This window comes from Dicentrarchus labrax, unplaced genomic scaffold (assembly GCF_905237075.1).
Source record: "Dicentrarchus labrax unplaced genomic scaffold, dlabrax2021, whole genome shotgun sequence".
Classification (NCBI taxonomy): Eukaryota; Metazoa; Chordata; class Actinopteri; family Moronidae; genus Dicentrarchus; species Dicentrarchus labrax.
This window is the reverse complement of record NW_026136714.1, coordinates 5,388,187-5,411,100: the sequence shown is the minus strand read 5'-3', so window position 1 is coordinate 5,411,100 and position 22,914 is coordinate 5,388,187. Positions and strand designations below refer to the sequence as shown.

Genomic DNA, 22,914 nt, shown 5'->3' with positions numbered 1-22,914 from the left:
GGAGAAAATTAAATTTATTCAGCTGCAAAGGATACTTGACAGATAAGATATGGTAAAAGACTCAGAAACATAAAACAGCTTTTAGTTACAATTAACTTATATTACTTATAATAAACACTGATTCAGTGGAAGTCAACAATGGGAGAAATAATTAGGGGCGTCACAGACATGCCAACACAGACAGTCCTCAAATAGATTATCCCTCACAGAGAATAATTATTTACTCTCACTGAATGACTGGTGCACACTTTGATATGGGACATATACTTAGATAGTGTGACCATCCTGTTGAGAAAGAATGAGATTTTAATCTTACACAGTGTTCACAAATCATTTAAACGGATGGTTTTCCTTCCACTTAATCAGACTTACCCAAAGCCTGCGAAGAGGCGGCAAAGGAGGAATAAGCCATATCCCTGGACAAAAGATGACAGGAAGGCAAAGAAGCCGTTCGTGGACATGCAAATGAGGAGGCACTGTCTGCGGCCCACTTTGTCAGACATCCCTCCCCAGAACAACGCGCCGACCATCATCCCCAAGTAAACAACACTGCCTGGAAAAATAAGGGGAGAAAGGGGTCTGAATTTGTTTCTCTTAACATACAAAATATTACCTCACATCTTTGAATGTGCATATGCTTGCATGAGGTGTTTTGGCATCTAGGAATAAGCCAGCATTTTGTGAGGTAAAAAACAGAGATGCTTTTTGTGCCAATCCTCTCATTGATTTTTATCGGTAAGATAACAAATTAGTCACCTCCCACAGTCTTTTTTCACATATGATTTACTAGATTATCTCAGAAAATTATACATGTTCTTTAGGGGCACTTTTTAAACCTGCAATGTGGATTTCTTGGCCACTTGGGGGCAGCGGAAATGAGCTGTGAACATAACACTGACACATATCAACTATATTTTATATGTTGATATATGTTGATGCCTATTCACACATCCAGCAGTTACTGGTCAGCTGGATAATTCACTATTCACTTTCCTTATAGTTCTGTTAATAGTCTCCACTAACTCCTGAGGGTAATATCTCTCTCTCGCTAATTGTGTGAACTGTGTTCACCAGTTATTTGCTTTACTTTGTCTGTCTGTTGTTTAGGGTTGAGCAGATAGAGTACAGTGGGTGTTCAGACCTTTTTCAGTGAAAGTGAAAGAAAACAGTAAAGTTAAAGGCCTGAAAACAAAAACAATGAGACTAGTGCTTATGTAATCCACTGTTAATATGGAAATATTGATTACAACCATTTTAACGTGTTAATACAGTTACAGACTTGCACTATTGTTTTTAAGTAAGCAGTTCAGCCAAAAAATAATTATGTCTTTCTCAAACACACATGGCACAAAGATATCCACTCCCTGCTGTCAGTTTTATCTGATGACCTTCACAGATATCCGGGGGGGTTCTCATATCATCATTCATCAAAGAAATTGAGTGAACTTAAGGAATAATACCTGATTTACCCTTCTAGGGGATCAAAAATATCTCCCCTTACGTAGCCAAAGCCACCCAACACTCAGCCAAGAAGTGTTTTAGGAACTGTGTCCTCTAAATTTGCCTCCGCTGGCGAATGGTGAAGTGTCAAATTAAAATATGGAGCAACATTAAGCTTGTGCTTCCATTAGTGCTGAATGAATGTTCATCAGTGAATTATGTTGAAAGACTGACTCAATATGGAATATTACACATACAGGCGATCATCTTGTTTTAAAATAGATGCAAGTGCTAATATCACTCAAAATGTTCTATAATTAAACACACACATTTAGCCAAAGTTATATATGAGACCTGCTGCATGTACAATTTTCAAATTAAAGCTGTAGTATTGCTGCTTCTCTTGTTGGATCCTAAAAAACTGAGCCCTGACTGATGACAATGAACCTGACACCAAATTGGAAAACCCTCGGCCCCAGTACACTGAAACGCTGATAAGTAAATACAGTGTGTAAAAGACTGAAAACAGGCTCTGATCAATGAGGAGACAAATGCAAACAGTAATGCGGGGTGACTTTACAAAAGGGCCCGCTGCTCTCTTTTAATCTCTCTTATCACAAATGGGATCAATGCTCCAACAAAACAGCATTGATTTCTCTCACTGATCATCATGATTCTGCTCTAGAGAGAGGAGCCTATTATTACTGCCTTACTATATATTGTATGTGGCATTGTGTGGTTAGCAGCCTTCATAGACATGCAGTGTCTGTTGGAGAAAGCGACTCCAACTGGATTTTTCTCCATTTAAGAATGTCTTTTTGGAGGTTTCTGTTCCAGGCTAAAACACTGAATAGTTTACAACCAGATAATATTACAGTAATGTTTTGTCATCATCCATATCCAGACATATGCAAACACATAAACATAAACCTCATTTAGAAAATATATTTGTATTCATAATTCCATACAAAAAGAAGAGAATTTGAAAACTGCAGTCATATATGGAGTGATATGACTCAGCCGTAGGGACACTTTGTTCATCCTATTACAATAATCTTAATAGCAAGATGCATTTCCTTCCTGTAATGTCTGAAGTCAGGTCTCTTCTCCTCTGCTGTGAGCAGATATCTGTTTGACTCTCTCGCTTCAGGGGTCATAACCCAGCTATCTGTCACATTTGGCAGCCATCTAGATACTCGCCTGAAGGTACCATAAATTCAATTCTAAATTTAACGGAAGTCTTCAGTCTATCCACAGTTCAAATTTGCTTCATTAAGTAGAGGCTAGATATACGGTGCCCAGGCAAACACCCACTGGCCTCCCATTTAATTGTAATGCATCCAAACATCCAGAGGCCTTTTCATTTAGTTTCAGCACTCAACTTTCCATACAAACAATAAGCTGTTTTTTGGTATGGGGTTTCTAAAGACACTGGCACAAAACAGAAAGAATGAACCTCGGATTCCTGCTATTTTAATGCCCTTAAAAGAAGAGCTATAAAATTGTTGACTAATGACTACAGCCCTCACAGGACAGTCCATTACGTAATGAATTTATTAATGTTCTGTTCTGTGACTTGTATCTCCGAGCATGATGTCAGCAGAGCCTGCACCAGCAATGAGAAGAGAAGTGTACTGTAGTCTAATATAATTCAAAAATAGCAAAGACATTCCTTAACATTATGAGGTCTGTCCAATAGAGAGTGCAACAGGTAGTTAGTGTGGCATTAACCTGTCATGTCAGAAAATTATGGTACATAATTCAGTGTGATGTCAGAGTGATACAATAGCATTTTTGCTAGCTTTTGGACTCAAACCAAGCAGTTACTACACTGCAGCAAAATCTTAGGTCGAAAAAACCATTGACAGGAACGGTCACACTGATGGGACAGGCACACACACACACACACACACACACACACACACACACACACACACACACACACACACACACACACACACACACTGATGAGACATGTCTACATTGTGGTTTAATCTTCACTTTTTTATATGAATGCTAATTGTAGTTAGCAGTTGTGTTAGTTCATGGTAGTATTAATTTTATGCATCAACAAAAAAAAGACTATCTGCGATTAGGCAGAAACACAGAAACAAGTAAGGACATTTACAAATGAAATGCATGTAAGCAATACATAGACATTTGGTTAGGCTTTGACTTTGGAATTTAAGCAAATAAATTCAACTCACATGTTTTAAAGGTTATCCAGTGACTGATATGTTTTCATAAATAATAGAACAAAATGTTTTGGGTCCTGGGGTGTGGTTGTATAATAGTGTTTTTCTCAATTTATTTTAATACAAATCAACATAATTGTGAAAAGTGTAAACTAACTCTGTTCAGTAATCCACTCACATCTTAACAGTATAACATATATTACTTATGAAATGTTTCAATATTTCATTAGACTGATGCTCAGGGTACAGTCAGTCAATACTGAACACACCAGAAGGTTGGACCACAAGAGCTTCAACCAGAGTATTCTGATTAATGAAACCCCTCTCCTGAGTGCTATCCCCCAGTACTGCCCTGTCATTGATTTAGTAGGGCTAAAACTGTAGGTCTTTTCTCAGGCCTGACTTAGAAGAAGGATACAATCAATAGACTTCAGCTAAGCCTAATTTCAAGACCAAAAATTAGGATCTGAAACTGAATGGGGATGAAAGTCTTTGTTCTTTGTACAGGAGAAGTGTACACATTCTGAAACACCAAATAGATACATTCAAAATAAAACTCCTTGAATGGATGCAGACATTTCACCATAAGAGTGTGAAATACAGCTGAATTTGGACTTGATGACCCATATAGACTCTGAGCACCATCAGAAAATGACAATGTGTCAGGAGACTTCTCAGAAAGAAGCAAAAGGTTTTGCCCCATGACACTCCACTGAGATGTCAAAACACATCTCCAAGAATGGTTAATATTCAGCAAAAATACAGATACACTCTAAACACAAAACAAATTCCAAGGAGCTGCTGTTTTAGGCTAAGACACAGCGACAATCATACACACATAGGACCATAGAGTAAATCTAATTTACAGATTAGAATATTACAAATACATTTAATCTTTTTGGTGTAACTAAACGAGCCACTGGGGGACTAGATAAAGAAAAGAAGATAAAATATGAAAATGTATATAAGAGCAAGCATAAATGTAAGCAGATGAAATATGTGAGCAGCAGAAAAAAGAGCAAAAGCGACAAAGTGTGTGTGTGTGGGGGGGGGGCAAAAGAGAGAAAAAGGTAATGAGGGAGGAGAGTTCAGTAATTGCCAGATAGTGTGAGAGAATGAGAGGAAAGAGGGGAGGAAGGGGAAGGCCCAGTGCAGTGTTTTCTGTCCTGTCACATCCAGAGGAGCCCCCTGAGAGCCGTGGGAGCGCTGAGCTGCATCACGACCTCTTCTCTGATTTCATGCTTTGATGCTCTTCGCTCTTAGCGTTGCAAACTGTTTCAGGGTTGCGCAAAACACCCGTCCTGTTTTATTCATAATGATGATACTATCATACAACAGCGTGCCTGGTGCGCGCTACAGCAACACTTGTACTTTCCTTGGTTTGATATTTCTTTCTCTTTCTCTCAATCTCTTTATTGATACTTTGATCTTATTTTATCTCCTCTTCCCTTCCCCCAGCGTTCCTCCCCCTTTGTGCCTCCCTTCCCAACTTTTCCTCTATTTCTCATTCTCGCAGCTTGTGTCCTCTCCTATTGCTCTCCAATTTCCTGTCTTGCTTCTCATTTCCCTTCCTCATTTCTCCTCCTTTTCTCCCCTCTTCGCTCCTGTTCCTCTCTTCTCCTCGGTGCCGTCCTCTCATTTGTTTGCCTTAGTTTCCTCTTTGCTCCACTATCATCAGCTCTTTTGCACTGAGCAGCGTGTAATCACGTTTGTACTACATCGTGTCAGTTTGATCGGATTCATGCCTCCATCCTCTGCCACCTCCGCAGAAAAAGAGATTGAAGCTTTTTGTCATATTTAAGTCATATCTGTGGGGGCAGGATTCCAATGAAATCTATATGAAAGTAATCTATTGTAGGGCTTAGAGTGCAGGGTTAAAAATGACTCACTCAGCATCAGTAATGATACAACCTTCATTACATTAAAGACTGTGGATAATTCGCATGAAATATAGTGATGCTATGAACCCCTGATAAGAGCGAGCAGTTAGACCCGGTTTACTTGTGACTGATATTGCTGGTGGCAGCAGGTTTGGTCCATATGCGCACACAAATGCACACACACTCAATCCCGTCACACACTCCCCCCTTCCACTCCCACACACACACACACACACACACACATTCTCCCACACAATGTGGAGCTGCACTACTCAGTAGTGTAATCTCCGCAGTGACGCTGCGATCTTACTGCAGTTTAGCCATGCTCAGCTGCCCCTGGACCACACAGCCCCACACAGCCTGCCAGCTGGCTCGTACAGACAATAAGAAAAGAAGGGAAAAGAAAGGACACAAAGAGGGAGAAGTACTGTGGAGATGGAGCTTGAGAGGTGACAGAGAGTGAGACTGGGACACAAAGAAGCCCAAAGAAGAAAAAGGTACAAGTGATCACAAGAGAAGGCAGGGAAGTAGAATAGTAGGATAAAGAAGAGTGGGAACAAGAGAGGAGGGGAAAGTATTGGTAGTAGAGAAGGATTTTAAATGAAAACAAGGAGAGCCGAGTTGACAGAGTCAGACGGAGAAATGAGGGGAGTCTTGGCAGGGAAAAGACAGCCTAAGAGAACAAATAAGTAATGATAGGGTGATGCGTTCACATTGTCTGTTGTGTCTGAGATGATAGTGGAGCCTCTCCCTCACATTGTTGGTGTACTGAATACCACCAATCTGCCACCTCTTTGCTCCCATCCACCCACATCTCTCTCCCCATTACTCCTCTCTAACTTGGCAATCTCTCTGCTTTAAAGCTGTCCCTCCTCCTCTCCTCTCCTCTGATCATCACACATATTGCATCACACAGTGCTTGTTTTCCCTCCTGCTTCCATCCCACATTGTCCACTCTTATTTAAAGTATTTACAGTATTTAACCCCCACCCAAACTCTCCATCCTTCATTCCCATGTAGCCTTAAAGATTGAAATATTGGTAGGACCAAACTGAATTCTGTAATCTAATCAGCATTTCAGTCATCCAACCTATTCAGGGCTTTGCGTTTTTCATACTGCATTATCCCATTACACTCAGCTCTCTGCAGCATGCCTCTGTCTCTGCCTGTTATGTGATTAATGGGGCTGCACAATGAGAGTCCAGCTCATGTGGAACTAAACCAAACACTAAATGGCTGTACTCAAAACAATTCAAACATTTTCAAAGTGTGAATTAAAATGTTCAATAAAATGAATAATTTCCTCTGTGCTGTGGTCAACTATGTTTTTGAACTTTTGATTTATTTGTTTTTTGGAAGCTTAGGGTGATTTTACGCCTGTTAGGGAATGGGAAGTTCGACTTCACAGCTCCATCATCCTTTGAAACACATGGAATCACCATCCACTTCTTACCACCTGCATACAAGAAACCACGTTATGCAGGAGATTGGAGAATGTATTTACATGCGATAACCTGGTTGCTGTAAATCCGTGCATACATGGGTAGCTCAGTAATCAGATTTCTGCTCTACTCTTGACTTTATTTTGGAAGTGTACTCACTCACTTTCTCTGTAATAGTAATACAATATGCAGTGAGATGCCTGACTTTGGGAGAGCACACAGCTTTTCTTTACAACAGGAATGAGCCTGACTAAAGTAAAAGTTTCCAATGTGGAAACCATCATCACTTCTAGAAGATACTTTGTGTTAGTTTTAGTTTTAGACGTGATAATCTCTCGTTTCATCCTCTTGATCTGCTGTCACAGCGATACAGTACTTTTGCCTGCATGCACCTGCTCCCACATAAAAAGCCATTTAGAAAAATGGGTACACATCCCAATTACAGAAGCTGCGTTTCATGTACAGCCTACAGCATACAATGTTAAAGAAATCAGCTAACAGCAGAAAGTCGACTACAATCTGGTCACTTAAAGGTTCTGTATGTATCTTTCAGAAAACTGTTGTTTATAATCACAGCAGTGGTCGTTAAGGGAACTACAGTCAGTGTCCTGTTGCTCATGCTTCGTACTCAGTTCACAGTCCGCAGGCGAGAGTGAGCATCATTCCGGGTATCGTCCAAAAGTGACATAGACTAGACCAAAGGCTGAAAAATAGATTACAATCATATTTAGAATAACAGCAATGTTCCTATACTTTATTTGGACCATTGACTTGACGCTGCTAACTAGCTTTCCCTTTACATATCACCCCATCAGCCAACACCATGAAGAAATCAATGCCCGACCTATACCTCTCAGGCCACAGCCAGCTGGATGCCCCTGCCTTGTGGACTCCAATTATAATATAATTACAATATATATTTAAATAATATGTAAAATGCTTCTTATATATGGAGCTTTAAGTACATGGAAATGCATCAAGTAAGTAGTGTCACAAGTAGTGTGTAACCCAGGTGGAAAAATCTCCCTTTCAAGATCACAATCCATTTCCTGTAAACAGTATGAGTCACTAGTGCAGCAGCAGCAGCTAAGACATGATCCCTCACTGGCTTCCTAAACGCTAAACCTGCCAATTGTGGTAATGTGAACATATGACCAGGCCAAATGCAGGCTCCACTGCTAAAACTGTACACAGGTCTGTGCATTGGAGGGTGGTCTAGACCTTGTGCCCCTAGCAATTCTTTATTGCCACGCCAGACCATCATGAAGGGGACATATTATTGTAAGGGTGTCCCTGCAAAATAAGGACTGTTGTCCTGCTTGGTTAAATACAGGTTGTGTGAAATACATGAAAAATGAGACCACCCAAATCAAATCCATCCACAGATTTAACTGTCTGCTGTTTATTTCTGCACTTCAAGAGTATAAAATATTACCATGGCACCTGTAAAACACCAATTCACTTAATTTTGTTGGCTGTAATTAAGTGTAATTACTCTGGAAAACTCCAAATGGATACCAACAAGGTCATAGTAATCATGTAGGCCATGCTAAAACATGCACACACACACACACACACACACACACACACACACACACACACACACACACACACACACACACACACACACAATCATGTTCACCTCAACAGGGAGGAGCCTCTAGGCAATCAGTAGGAGAAAGGAGAGGAGAATGGGGGAGGATGGGAGAAGAAAAGAGAGGCACATAGAGAATGGAGGGTGAGAGAGAGGGACAGGGGGTGAGGATGGAGTCACGAACAAGGAGAAGCAGAGCGTAGAGCATGAATGCCTGCAGGACTTTGCTTAGCTAGAGAGGCAGAAAAGAGTTTACATGGATACTTGGAAAGAGACAGAAAAGTGAAGGTGCACCGTACACAACATCTTGCAAGGACTGTCAACCCAATACAAACATATTTTAATAAACTCTTTTATATATGTATTTAGTAACATTAAGATGCAATAAAGCATTAATTATTATTTTTTGTTGACTGGAATAGTCAAGTGAACAAACATGTATAGGCAAAAGTATGATAAGAACATATAATGGGGTGTCTGTAATCCAAATTTTTCAAACTTTCAGTCACAACCACCACTCTCCAAAAAGGCCTCAGCGTATCAATTTTGCATCAGATGTTGCGGTGCACTTGATATATTGTCATGTCTCACAGTGGCAGTTACTATCTAAGGTCTGTGTGCCTGAATTAATGTCCTTGCCACTCTGGTACTGACACAGTGAGTCCGCCCATGTACACAGCTCTGTGGTGATGGATTATACACCTGCAGCCATAGGGACTGCTGGGACTCCTGCTCAACACACAGAGCGCACACGGGGAATATTAGCTACCCTCTTAATCCTGACACAGAAACAGTGGACCAAAACACAGAATCCATGTGAAACACAACTGGGATAAAGTGTGACACATACAGTACAAACACACACAACCACCCTTTATAATCTTTTAAGACAAACAGTATTCCACAGAAAGTAGTGTGGCCCTACCTTTTGTCCAGGTTGCACACTATATACTAAATCAAACCATGTAACATGCCAACGCTGAGAAAATATCAAATGAATTATACTTGCATATTAAAATGGTTTGAATGTAATTGTGTCTGAATTATTAAACACAGTACAGAATGCTGGTAATACTGGATACTATTCAGTATGTGGAATACCTTAGATGCAAGAGCAGGTGGCAAGAAAACCAGAAGAAGAACCAGTAAGCTCCTCTGCTGAGCCAAAAGCATAGTTTATGATCATAGTTAAAATTATACATTGATCTTTGATAGCTTCTGTTGCCAATTGTCCTGCTTAGTCATCCATCATACTGAAGAGAAAATGTCCTCTGATCAGTTTCTTTTGGAATAACAAGGTGCTAAAAATTATACAAAATGACATTTCTAATAGCATGGGAATCATTACTTAAAGGTCAGGGGAAAATTTAAAAATCTATGCAGCAGAGGTCGAGATGTTCTGACTTTTAGGTCCTAGCATGGGTCAAGCTCCAAAACATTTCCCATAATGCAACTGAACAGTGTTTTTTCATTGCACCCTCCCTGCCTGGTAAAGACACATCTTTCAAACTCCACACCTCCAGCTTGTAACACAAACTTTCTGTTATAAACCTATAGTCTCCAGGCAAAAGCTAATGTAACCATTTTCTCCTCATTATTTCATTTGATTTTGTATGCATACCCCTACCTTTTACATACCAAAGTTGCACTGTAATATTGTAATTATGAAGTGTTTGGGCACATTATTGTTCCACAATGCAATATACTGCAGACTAAAAGGTCAATAATCAAGGCTAGAAAGAAATCTTTGTAAAACACTATTTAAAAACTAATCAAATAGATGCAATTTTATATTTTAATATTTAAGGAATTGCATAATTTCCCTCTAGCAGGGTAGATGCATGCACATTCACCAACACTCAAACACAAAAAAGGTCCCTTACCTAGCCATCCCGAGCTGGAGTTCGGCACACACATATCTGTCTCTGCACTGGGCAGCACAAAGCCCACCACGAACACCTCCACCCCATCTGACATGAGTGCCAGCCCGAGCACTAAGAAGAGCTGCCACTGGAACCTCCCGTGGCCACACTCCTGGATGATTAGCTCGTATTGTTGGGCCAGCTCCTCCTCATCAGCCTGTCTCTCTTCCTCCAGCCCTTTACGGTCCCTTGTGGCATCTGACATTGGTTGTCCCAGTGCCACCTGGCCCTCTTTATGCTTCCTATCTCCTGCTGAGGGAATCCCCTGGTACTCGCCCTCATAGATCTCATCCTCATCATCATGGCCCTCTGTGGCATCGCTGGAGCCCTCCTCGTTGTCATGGTAGCCCTCTCCATCCTGCCTCGGGGGGTTCCGGTAGAAATCCTCATCTTCGTCCTCATCCTGGAATCGGCTGTAGTTGTGGTGGGTTGAGTACTCATCAGTGGCACGGTCCACCACCTTGTTGACTTTCTTTGTGGCATGCCGCTTGGCCTCCTTGACTATGTCCTTGGCCCCCTTAGCCAGGGAAGTCCTGTTATTGTAAGTGTCCTCCATTGTGGCTCCACTGGTAGGTCTTCGCAGGGGTTCAGAGGATATTTAGAAGTAGAAGAAAGAGGGGCAGAGGGGTGAGTGTAAGCTGGCAGGGGAATTGCAGGAATGGTGAGATCAGTGGGTCTCGAGATGCAGCAGGGAAGAAAACTCTTAAGTCTGCAGTCACCACAGGAGATAACCCACAATGGCTGTGGCAATCATCGGCCAGGCTGAGAAAGATGGGGGAAGGGTAAGAGACAGACAGATAAAAAAAAAGAGAGAGAACAAGCAGGAGGAAGGACAGGGGAGAGATCAGGGAGAAAAGAGGAAGAAAGTAAAAGAGAGGGAGATCATCACCATTAGATACTGCCTGTAACTCATGTCTTCCCCACTATATTTGTAACTATCCCAGACTAACAGGTGACACCCCACTGACAGCACATACCCTCTTTAATCATTCACTCACCATTCTCCCAGGCCTTTTAATCATTTGGAGTGATGTGAGGAAAAAGGCTTTGGCTGTATAGCTCTCAGTTTTTATTCAAAAAGGAATATTCAATTTCCAGGGGCGCTCTCCTTCTTCTATATTTCATGAGTTTGACTTGAAGAGATGAGCATTTTAAACAGAGATGCAGAATCTGCTGACTCATGATCAACTCTGAGAAACAGAAGCCAATAAACAAGGCTCTGCCTGAAATCAATTTGCCCCCAATAAAGAGCTGGTTTATTATAATAGGAGTGACAATCCAACCGGAACAGCACTGTCATATTTAATCCGTGCAAATAAAGGAGGAAAGGAGAAATGGTCATAAGTGGATACATAGATAAACGCACACTCCGGCACATAGAAGCACACACACACACACACACACACACACACACACACACACACACACACGGTAGATATTCTCAAAGGCCCCTGATTTTGCAGGTGTCTTTAACACATAGAAGGGGTCACACATACTTGCAAGAAGTGCATATTAACTGACACACAGAAAGACTCTCTCACACACCCAAACATGCTACACACATATGTGAGTGTGTGTTCACAGCATGGATGGGAAAGCCCTTTACCATCTTGGCAGGCCTGTGCTGATGGGAGGGAGACCCCAGCCTAACAGTGCAAATGATGTAACATGATTTCATGTGAGTGTTCAAACTGTGATCCACCATTAATCATTACATTGCCTCCACAGGCTCACTCTGGCTTGTTTATTCTATAATTTGTCTTAACACCGAGGCACAACCATTATAACACAAAAGCAAAAAAGAAAATTGATAATTTTTCGTAAAACAGTTCAGCATAAAATAGAGTGAATACTTGGATACTAGGATGGAGATTGTCCAGAGCTGTCCAGTGTGTGTGTGTGTGTGTGTGTGTGTGTGTGTGTGTGTGTGTGTGTGTGTGTGTGTGTGTGTGGTCAGAGCTGTCCAGTGTGTGCGGGGTCCCGTGTGTCTAGGAGCTGCTCACCACAGCCTCTAATGAACACTGAAGCCTTGTCAGGAGGACACAAATCACAGGGCCAGCTCCAGCTCCCATAATGCAATTTTACTGGGCAAAATGACACTGCTGATTCAAGGTGACTCTGCTAATCCCTTTTGGCTCATTGGAGGACTTCTGTGCTTATGAGCACACTCTTTTACACATGGACTGATAATTTCTTAATACCTCCATTGACACCGGTGGTGCCTTAGATATTGTCCTAAGGATGATTCATAAAGACAGCTTTTTTAGCAAGGGGTTAACTTGTTATTAATGGCATGATTTTCTCTTTTTCCTGTATAATAATAACCAATGAAGAAGACTGCTGTACTTCATAAATGATGGATTAGTATTACAGGGTTTCTCAATTCTTTCTTTCTTGGGTTTCTTGTCATGTGTAAGACTTATCTATTGACTGCATCAATTTTGAATGCCTCAGTACAATAAAGGCCCTGCCAGGAGCATGTCAGAGTTCAGTGGTGTCACTGAACCAATGCTATTTATTGTTTCAGGATCAGGTCATGTCAGCTATCACACGTCATTTTTACTTAAATAGAGCATGCACACCGGCAAAAGGGGTGTGTCCTCGTGGAGCCTGCCTGTCAGAGAATCAATGGAGTGTATGGTGAGGCCCCCTGTCAGTGGTGATGAAGCTCAGAGGACACCCGAGCACACAGAAGACCAACCTCATCTGACCACAGCTGACGGGACCCTGACAGCGCAGACAGCGCGAGCAACGGGAGCAATCACAATCAAACTGGGTAACCACCAACACTCCCAAACAAACTGATCTCTGATTTATTTTATGCTGTCCCAATCCCTTTCCATTTCGTCTGCGTCCTCTTTATTTTCTGCTTCTCTCTGAGGCTCCCTTTTAGCATCTATTGTTTCCACTAACGCCTGTTTGTCAGAAGATGCTCATTCTTCCATTTAAAATCAACTGTGCATTTTAGGGCTATAACCAGCTCACCAGTCCAACTTACTGTGTTCACCCAAGTCAGTCAACACATGCCTAGTTGTAAATCCAGTATTATACACCTTTTTTTCAAGTATGTCATCTTTAACTCATTTGACAATATATTTTTACTGATAACAAACCAATATGATGATTAAGAAATGGAACATAAAGAAGCTGTGTCCACCATCCCAGGGCATATAGCTGTTGTCTAAAATTAGAACAAAGAGAGTTAATTTAGTGTATGTACTTTTGCTGTGAACCATGAGAGGATGGCTGAAAATAGGCCTTGCTCTGGCTATACCCCCTGTCTGCATGATGGATAGCGGCCCTGCTTTCCTTCAACCTCTTTAGAATACTAAAAAAACACTAGGTCAAGTATCACTTGGCCCCAAATCTCCTTGTGCATGAACATAAAGAAAAATGAAGAGATTAGAGTTACTCACAAGTTTTAGACATACATCAATCTGAGGGAAAGCAATTTGAGAAAAGTAAAAAATGTATGTGTGTGACCAACTCAGTCCATTTCAGTAGACTCTTCCGCTGCTTATCATGAATCATTAGCCAAAAGGGGCACTGTAATGACACTGCTAATGAGCATTTTGAAATAAAAAAACTTGAATAATCACACCACATAATACTGTAATAATGACAGTGGTAATGAACACCCTTAGTCAGAAGAACTTAAAACATAATGAAGCAGTTATCAGCACAGTGAGGGTTTCCTACCAGCAATGCACTTTGTCAGAGGGATTGATGTTTTAGTTGGTGATACCTCGAGTCTAACAGTCACCAAACAGATTGGTTTGGGCAAGCAGGTTGTTAGAATAAGAAGTGAAAAATCAATTCTGGTCCTAGAATTTCAGGTTGCTTGACCCATAACTGCTGGAGGAGACAAAGACTTTATATTTTTCACGAGAACTTGAAGGGAAATCAATAGTGCCTTTTTTGAGGGCAGCTGAGGGCTTCTCTTTTTTTATACACTACAACTATTGTTTGTGCAATACAATATAATAAAATAAAAATAAAATGCATGATGGTTGCATCTCTGAAAATGCTTTCTGAAGTGGGAAATCTCTGTCTTTCGTGTTTATTTTTAAATATGATGTGCACTATACATTGGATCAGTTTTACAGTTTATGTCCCTTGTCCTATAGGAACCAAAATGCTTTCCATCTCAGTCAGATTTGAGTTGTCAGTGTCCTACCCTTTCAAAGACATGTGCAAGCACAGTGGCTTGATGGCTGGTTTGTTCTATTAGCATCAGAAAGAGCAGGTCCAATCTCTAAGTGGGCAGAGCCGCATGTAATCCCATCAAAACGGCGAGCCCATGACCTCATCTGGAAGGCATAGGCACAGCCAGCCCGGGACGTCTTCCGTTAGGAGATTTCATCAAACACTGATACCATTACTGACTGAGTGGAGGGGCAGGGAGAGGCCGAGAGAGATAGGTGGGGGGTATATGAGAAGAATTAATAACAGAATAAATTGAGGCTGGGCAAAAAAAATGTCAAGAGAGTGGAAGAAAATGGCTGTTTCTGCAAATGGTTCCACGTAAGAATAGAATAAAATCGTTTTTCTAAAACATCTTTGAAAGCACATAAACCTCATCTTTCACCTCTCTTCAACAGTCAGAACTCAACCATCGCAGATAAAAACTTCAAAAGCAGAGCTGATTGCAAGCCAATGTTACGTCATACAGATTCATAAAGCTGTTGCAGCAAGTATGCATCTGACTAATATTAGTATAGACTAGTCACTTCTATGAAAATAACCCCCCTCTGTTTATATTACTACTGTGAATCTCCATATTTCGATGAAAACATTAATGGATACGAAATGCATCCATTCAGAAAAGGGCATATTTCCAATCCCACCCTGAAGATTTATAGAGAGTAAAGTATGTCGTCTCCTTTTGCATCAGGCCGATGTCTGTTTGATCTTCTTGGTAAACATATGGTCTCCTTGCCTTGCCAGACCTCACTGCTGACACAATACAGTGCTTACATAGCAGATATAAAACATAACGTGCCACCGCCACTGTCTGGTGCAGACCTTACACTTTATGTTGCAATGACGCAATAGCACTGATTAGGCAAGGGATGCAAGATGTGACGCATTTAGTGGTGATTTTTTACAATTAATTGTTAATTTTGTCAAACAGTTTCCAATGGTGCATGCTGGTTGTGTATAAAATGTGCCAAAAATTCACAAAGGTTGTGAGAATTCACAGAAAAAATGCCATCTTTTGTCCCTTTCAGAAAGCAATGCATGCTCTCTCATCCTGACAAGAGGATTCTTGAATGCAATGCTATTGTGTTTAACTTGAAAAAACCCTTATAGTAATGAGTACTTCCCTATTTGCTTCCTGCCCAGGTCAACAAAATGTGCAGACAGAATCTTTTTGTAAAGCTATCTACTACATTGTCAAAGGCACAGCGTACTTTGTACTTTGAGTCCTTTCTTTCTTTCAGCAGTGAGACACTGGAATAGAAAATGTCTTCCTCCTTAAATAGCTTGTGTGATGCTGCATGAACTTCGGGAAAACTAACAACATTACATCTCAGTGGATGCTTGACAAGCAGTTGTTGTTGAATGCAGATGAGGGGCATGCTGAATTACAATGATATTTCTTGTTTACCATGGCAAAAAAAAAAAACCTACATCAACTTGAAAATGGGCCAGAGGAATGAATTCTGCAACCTGCAATCACTTTACCTCATCTAACACTTTTTCATTGATGGACGCCTTCAGTGTTTACCCAGCAGGACTACTACAGCAGCCCTCAGATTGCAAACAAAGCTCTTTGCCACAGATTTCCAGTTCACCGGCTGTGTGCCTGTCAATCGCTCACTGCCTCTTGAGGTGCAATTCACGGATGAGTCAGTTGCCTGCTCCCGCATCCTCTCCTCTTTTTGGCGGCAGTGCAGAGTGCTTTAACTGCCCCAGGGCAGGTGGCTGGATTGCACTACAGCATGCACGGTCTTCAGCCAGCAACCCCAAACTCTGCTCATGCAAAGGACAAGTGGTTCACTATAAATCATGCTGGTGAATTAAAAGATGAGTAAACTATGAGCTCCAGGCAGTGATCATTAAACCAAACAACCACTTAAATGTTACAAATAACAGTTCAAGTAAGCAACTTCATTAAAAGAGCTTACTCATATAGCTTAAATCTCATATTTTAATTTACAATTTACAGCATTTATGTCATCCTTTAATACTGAATGAAATAAATAAAAAGGTACAGAAACTGGAACTCCACAACATCCCTCCTTATATGAACCAATTCTTATTCTTGTTGCCTATTTTCATTTAATGATACCAATTTCTCTACTTTTGCAGGAGGCATATGGAGGAATATTTAGTGCACACACAGAAAAAAACACATGCCCGGAAACCATCCCAACTTTTCACAAATGATACACAAACTTATGAATAAATAATTAGGTATCCCTGTCTCCCAGCTCAGATGTTAGTTGGAGATACGATTAAAAAGATGCACATACATGACCAACAAGAGTTGTAAGTCCGAATATAGCTGATGAGAAAACAGTTTATTGGAAAATACTGGATTTTTCTGATCTCGGAAGTGTTACACAGTCAGCATGTTTTCAGGGAAAAAGTAGTAATTACTTACCGTCATTTATGGCGAGAGAAGTGGACTGAGCTGATAGTAACCCATTGCATCAGACTCCGCTTTCGCTTTATGGAGAAAAAATCTTGTAGGTTTTTTACTGTAGAATAGGATCAGAGGTAATTGCCAGCGCACGACAGAGAGGGTTTTTTTTTTTTCGATGCAGTCCTCCCTCGCTGCAGTACTTCAGGAAAGGAGAGAGGCGAAAGAGAGAGGTGGTGGTAGGAGAGAGGGAGGGAGGGATGGAGAGAGGGAGGGGGGGGGGGGGGCAGTGTAATCAATAATTGTACTTCATTGAGTGATGCGGGTAATTCCGTCTGATGGAACAATCTAGTTAGTTGACTGAATGACGTGAAACACTGCAACGCATGAATGCTAAACAGACGAGAAAGGTCTAAAAATGTAAGAGGTCGGAGTGAAACCTGATCGCTTAGTATTTCCTTCAGTGAATGTTTAGTACATCACCTGCATTAAAGTTGTCCGTTCAGGCAAAAACTGCTGCTTAATCGAAAAGTTTTTGACCGCTTCACATGTGTGTGCTGCAAGGATGTTCTTGAATATCTAAATTGATTCGTCTTTTCTGTTTTCAACTTCAATGATAACCGCTTTTATAAAAAAAAAAAAAAGTACAGCCGTCTGGGACCTCACCTTGATATGCAGAGTCGACTGTGAAACTACACATTGCATTTAAACGACTGTTTCTCTGTCCATGGTGCTGACCGACACCTGAGCACTTCCAGCTGTGTGAGTGCGCCAGGTTTGGGTGCTGGTGTCACTGAGACCAGCACGCTTATCGTGCACATTTCCCAGCTCTGCAAATATCCAGGTGCAAATTTACATTTCGGTGCATAATTCAAAGTAACAAGCTTCCCTCTATAGCTAATATTACTCATTTGTAAATGCTCCACACAGTTACTCATAGGAAGCAATATGCCATAAGGAATGGACATTAAATAAGAAAACAATAGAGTTAGTATTATACCAAAAGGAAAAAAAAGTATAATATGGCTATTTCAAACAATGTAATTATCTCAAGTGCTCCACCAAACATAGCAGGACTTGTAAATTATTTACTCATTAGTTTTATTATAGGAGATAATGTCCAGGGAGTACTGACCCAGTGTTTCGTGGATACACTCATACATCAGAAAGAGAGAGCTAAATCTAATTAATATAAGCCATACACTTAGACCCCAACCTATAAACAGAACAAAAGTATACCATAAGTAAAAGACATAATCTGTAAACAAGAGATAATGTAACCAAATGTGCAGTCACATTGCTTGGCTCTTGACCCTTGCCCTTGTCAGTTGCTAAGGCACTGCTAACCTTGCTTGTCATTCACATCTGGATAAATGGTCTCCACTGAGGATAAACCTTGTTTCACAACTGGTTGGCCACATATTCTACCACCCACCTAGAGCCGGAGGATCTGTCCTAGGTTTCTGCCTTTTAACAGGCAGTTTTTCCTTGCCCTTGTCGCCAAGTGCTTGCTCATGGTGGTACTGTTGGGTCTCTGTAATTAATGTTTTAAAGAGTTCGGTCTAGACCTGCTCTATTTGAAAAGTGTCCTGAGATAACTTCTGTTATGAATTGGTGCTATACAAATAAAATTGAATTGAATTGAATTGAACATATGACACCTGGACCTGGATCACCAGCAAGTACACACTGAGGCCCAGGAACTCCTACAAGATACTTTATGGTCCTGACCATAGATGTCAGAGTCACGCAGTACTGACACAGAATGAGAGTTATGAATGTAACATTGGTTCTGAATAGACAAAGTTCTCACACTGTCACTCTTATATCCATAATGAGAAGATTTTATACTGGTTCTTAGACCGTACATCATCCCAGCACAGGTGAATTTGTTGGTATAATGACTCAACCTGTACAATCGAATATTCACTGCTGGTGCGCAGCCTCTGGCAATCTTCAGGATTCATAAAACTACATTAACATTTACATTCATAAATCTGTTTATAGCTTGTGGTTCATATTCATGGCAGGTATTGTGTTTTCAGAATTACTTTTGCTCATGTATAGTATTTTGTTTTTCATTTACACTCCACTTTTAACATGAGCCTATACACCAAGTAAAACCCTTGATTTTCAGATGCAGCTCTAACACTGTCATTCTTTCTAGGGCCACAAATAATGACCACAGAGGGAGTAGTACTATTGACGAACACCGCACAAAGATTATACAATCCTGTTACAATAATTGCATAACCTAACACAGGCTCTTAGAGATAAGTAGGCTCTTTAGATGAAGTGTGAGACAGTGACTGCCTGTGTGCCTGCTATGTCAGATTCTAACGCCTCTGAAACCTGCAAGTGGTTCCTAGAGAAAGTGAGGCAGGGGGAAAAAAAGAGATGACGAACTGATGCAAGCGCAGGGACATACACCCTTTCAGTATTCACATCATTAAAGCCTGCAAACTATACCAGCTCAGTCCACTGCAGAAATTACTACCAGTAAGCGCTTTGATGTGTTACACCCTGTCCATCTGATTCCTTGTTCTCATTTTAGGAAAAACAAAATCTCAATAGCTCCAAATTAAAATACTTAACATGTAGGAAATGCAGTGAATCATGCAGCCTGGTTGTGCATTTGCTTTCTGAGTTTAAACACAGAAAAATGACTTTGACACTGGTTGTGCATCATATTCACCACAATGTATACTGAATAAGATTTTAAATGATGCATACAGTGTGTACAAAGACACACACAACACAAAAAGTGTGCAAGGGCACACACGCACACACACTTAAACAAAAGGAAAGGCATCTATCTTTATCTACTGAATTTGATGATTCACAGAAGCAGTGACCTAGGGCTTAGGACACTCTCTGCTTTTGATTCAGAGTCGGGAGACAAACCCCCCTCAAGCCATAAGACTCCATTTACTACTGCTGGAGAGCTGAGGAGCACTTAGCTTAATGTACGGGACAGTAGAATGACCCTCACACACACACACACACACACACACACACAGTCCACTACGCATGCCAATGGACGCTCTCTCTCTCTCTCTCTCTCTCTCTCTCTCTCTCTCTCTCTCTCTCTCTCTCTTTTCTTGTAAGACTGATACACTTCTCTTTGTCACACAAACATGCACACAAGCAAGAAAGATGCTCGCGAATTTCAGTATTTTTATGACAGTGAAAATACAATGAATATTTTATTGATGTTTCCTCGAGCTTGCAGATTTGTTACTGAATGTATGGATGAAGAATAGCTTTTAAGTTAATAAATCGCCATGCTACATTCAGTAAATGTAGCCTGATATTGGTGATAGGTGACAAGAAAGCCACTGTTAGAATCCTAGGTATCCCTCTCATCAAGAACATCCATTGCATTTTTGCATGAAGTTTGTCTCATACTACATAAAAAAATTACTTATACAATATGTTACATGATATTTGAGTTGTATTTAACACAGGAGGCCTTCTTAATTATATACAAAACATAATGTATAAGTTTGTGTTTCAAATCTACCAAATACAAAACCATTAAACTTGTGCTGTATGACCTTTATTCAATGTATGAATACACTTATACAAATATATAAATTATAACGCATTCTTTTCTATTTTTTAATATGTATCGCACTGCCCGAGATCTAAAATGGATGTAGTACCTGCAGTGCCAGCTTTCTTAAAGAAATGACTAAGAGGTGGAGGTAGACTGGAACAACTGTCTGCTGCTTATCGTCATCCAGATTATAACAAACGGATGTGGACACTGATGGTAATTGTTTTTGCCTTGTAGAGATAGAAGCTCGGGCTAACTGATTTAGTCTCCATCTTCTCTCTCAGCCTCCACTGCTCATCTGCACTCATATGGCTGTCCACTATGCTGGAGTCAGCATTTATCATACATACTATACGGACACGTTGGATAATAATGACAGAAATTATGCAGCCTTGTTGTCTGTTACCTGGTTGTTAACACTATCTTATCTGTGTGCGAAGAATGCGGTCATAGTGTATTTACAAGTGCTGGGAAATTTGGTACCCAAGCATTCTGAAAGCAACACAAAAGGACACTGGTGTCACTGATAGAGAGATGTGATGGATTAGAGTGGCCCAAGGGGGAAGTCCTGGTCCATCAAAATGTAATGAAAACTAATTTGAAAACAGCAGGAAGCTATGAATAACTCTAAGATGAGTTCTGGCAACATTGCATTCAGTGAGAGGTCATCATTGTCTCATACGAGAGAAAAATGGGTTGATAACATTGCGATTGATGATAGCACATTAGTTGTTGTCTTCAGGAGTTATGGATGTCTGTAAATACGGCTGACAAAAAATCGATCAAGGGCAGAGACAATTTCACACCAAGTTTGTAATCTAGTTTCACAACTGGAATGCAAAAGATTAAATTACACATACACAAAACAATAGGAAAAGACTTAATAAGATTTTTGGAATCTATTAAAATAAAAATACAGTATAAAAATGTAAAAGCACTGTAAGAAAAAGTTCCCTAACAAAGTCAACTTGTATAAGCACAGAACATTATTTCCTAATTTCTGTTCTGTCTACCATTGCAAGGCCCTGAATAGTCTAACGTACCTGAGCTAAAATACCAGGGGGAAGAAAGTCAAATGGATTGTGATTATTGTCCTGGAACAGATTGAACAGGCTATGAGAGAAGAATGTGAGCTGAATCCCATTTCAACACACAGGCCCAGGTGCATTTCTTTAGCTGAAAGGAAGGTGAAATTTACAAAAGGGATCTAAAGAAAGGTTTGAGGCAATAATACTGGCTTTAATCCAACCACTATCAACAGTAGTTTATTACCTTTGTCTGCAACAGAGGGAAAACATTATACAGAGTGGGTACACAATGGAGGCCTGTTTCTATTGTCTGTCTATCTGAAACTCACTTAAAATCAGTTTATCATTTTATTTATGGATGTACTCGCGTAACGGCTGATCCTTTGATTGATTTGCATTAATTAAGAGAATGTGGATTTTATATATTTGAGAGATAGTAATTCAATTTAATGTAACTGTATTTAATCCAACATGGAGGCATATAACATGATGCAATTAATAGTACAAATATCACACAAGAAAAGACTGGGCACTAAACCATTTTAACAGTTGGCTATTATGTATTGTGCTATTAAAGTGCTGCCAGTAAGACAGATACAGTACATATGCCTAAAATGCTGCTGGCCCTTCTACAAAGCTTACACAAACCATGCAGTTATCTGTGACTAGTCCTTGTTTTAATGACTTAACAAAAGCAGACAAGCAGTTTAACATCAATGGCATGATGAAAAAGCAACAAGACTAACAAGCCAAGTTGGGATGACGAAAATCACCCTAAAAGAGAAACTGTGATGAACACATCACCAAAACCTTTCAGAACATGTGAATCATCTGCTCTGAAATGGAAATAAGTAATCTGTGGGAGCTAAGACTTCATGTCATTCAACAGGAAACCTCCGTTCCCCACAGAGCAGCGAGGATTATCCTCTGTGCCTCATGATTCTGGTTCAAATTCATAGCCTGTCAAGACATGTAATAATGAAAAAAAAGGTGTGTGCGTGTGTGCGCTGAGGGGTGTCTGTGCCAAGGCTTTCTTGCACTAAGTAATAATTTTGTTTATAATGTGTAATTTATATGAAATGTATCAGACTAAATCTGATGGAGATTAGATAGATAGATAGATAGATAGATAGATAGATAGATAGATAGATAGATAGATAGATAGATAGATAGATAGATAGATAGATAGATAGATAGATAGATAGATAGATAGATAGATTGATTGATTGATTTTATTAATCCCTGAAGGGAAATTGGATCATCAT

The 22,914-nt window shown here is 40.3% G+C and overlaps 1 protein-coding gene across 1 annotated transcript in view; it reads right to left on the bottom strand.

Moving 5' to 3' along the window:
* Positions 1-17,296, bottom strand: part of sv2ca (synaptic vesicle glycoprotein 2Ca) — a 27,629-nt gene extending 10,333 nt beyond the window's left edge. The window contains exons 1-3 of the mRNA XM_051423195.1: positions 17,084-17,296; positions 10,435-11,235; positions 373-553 (exon numbers count right to left, since the gene is read on the bottom strand). Of these exons, the coding sequence (XP_051279155.1) occupies positions 373-553; positions 10,435-11,029 (776 nt within the window). The 5' untranslated portion in view covers positions 11,030-11,235; positions 17,084-17,296. The remainder of the gene's footprint in view (positions 1-372; positions 554-10,434; positions 11,236-17,083) is intronic.
* Positions 17,297-22,914: the final 5,618 nt, after the last annotated feature.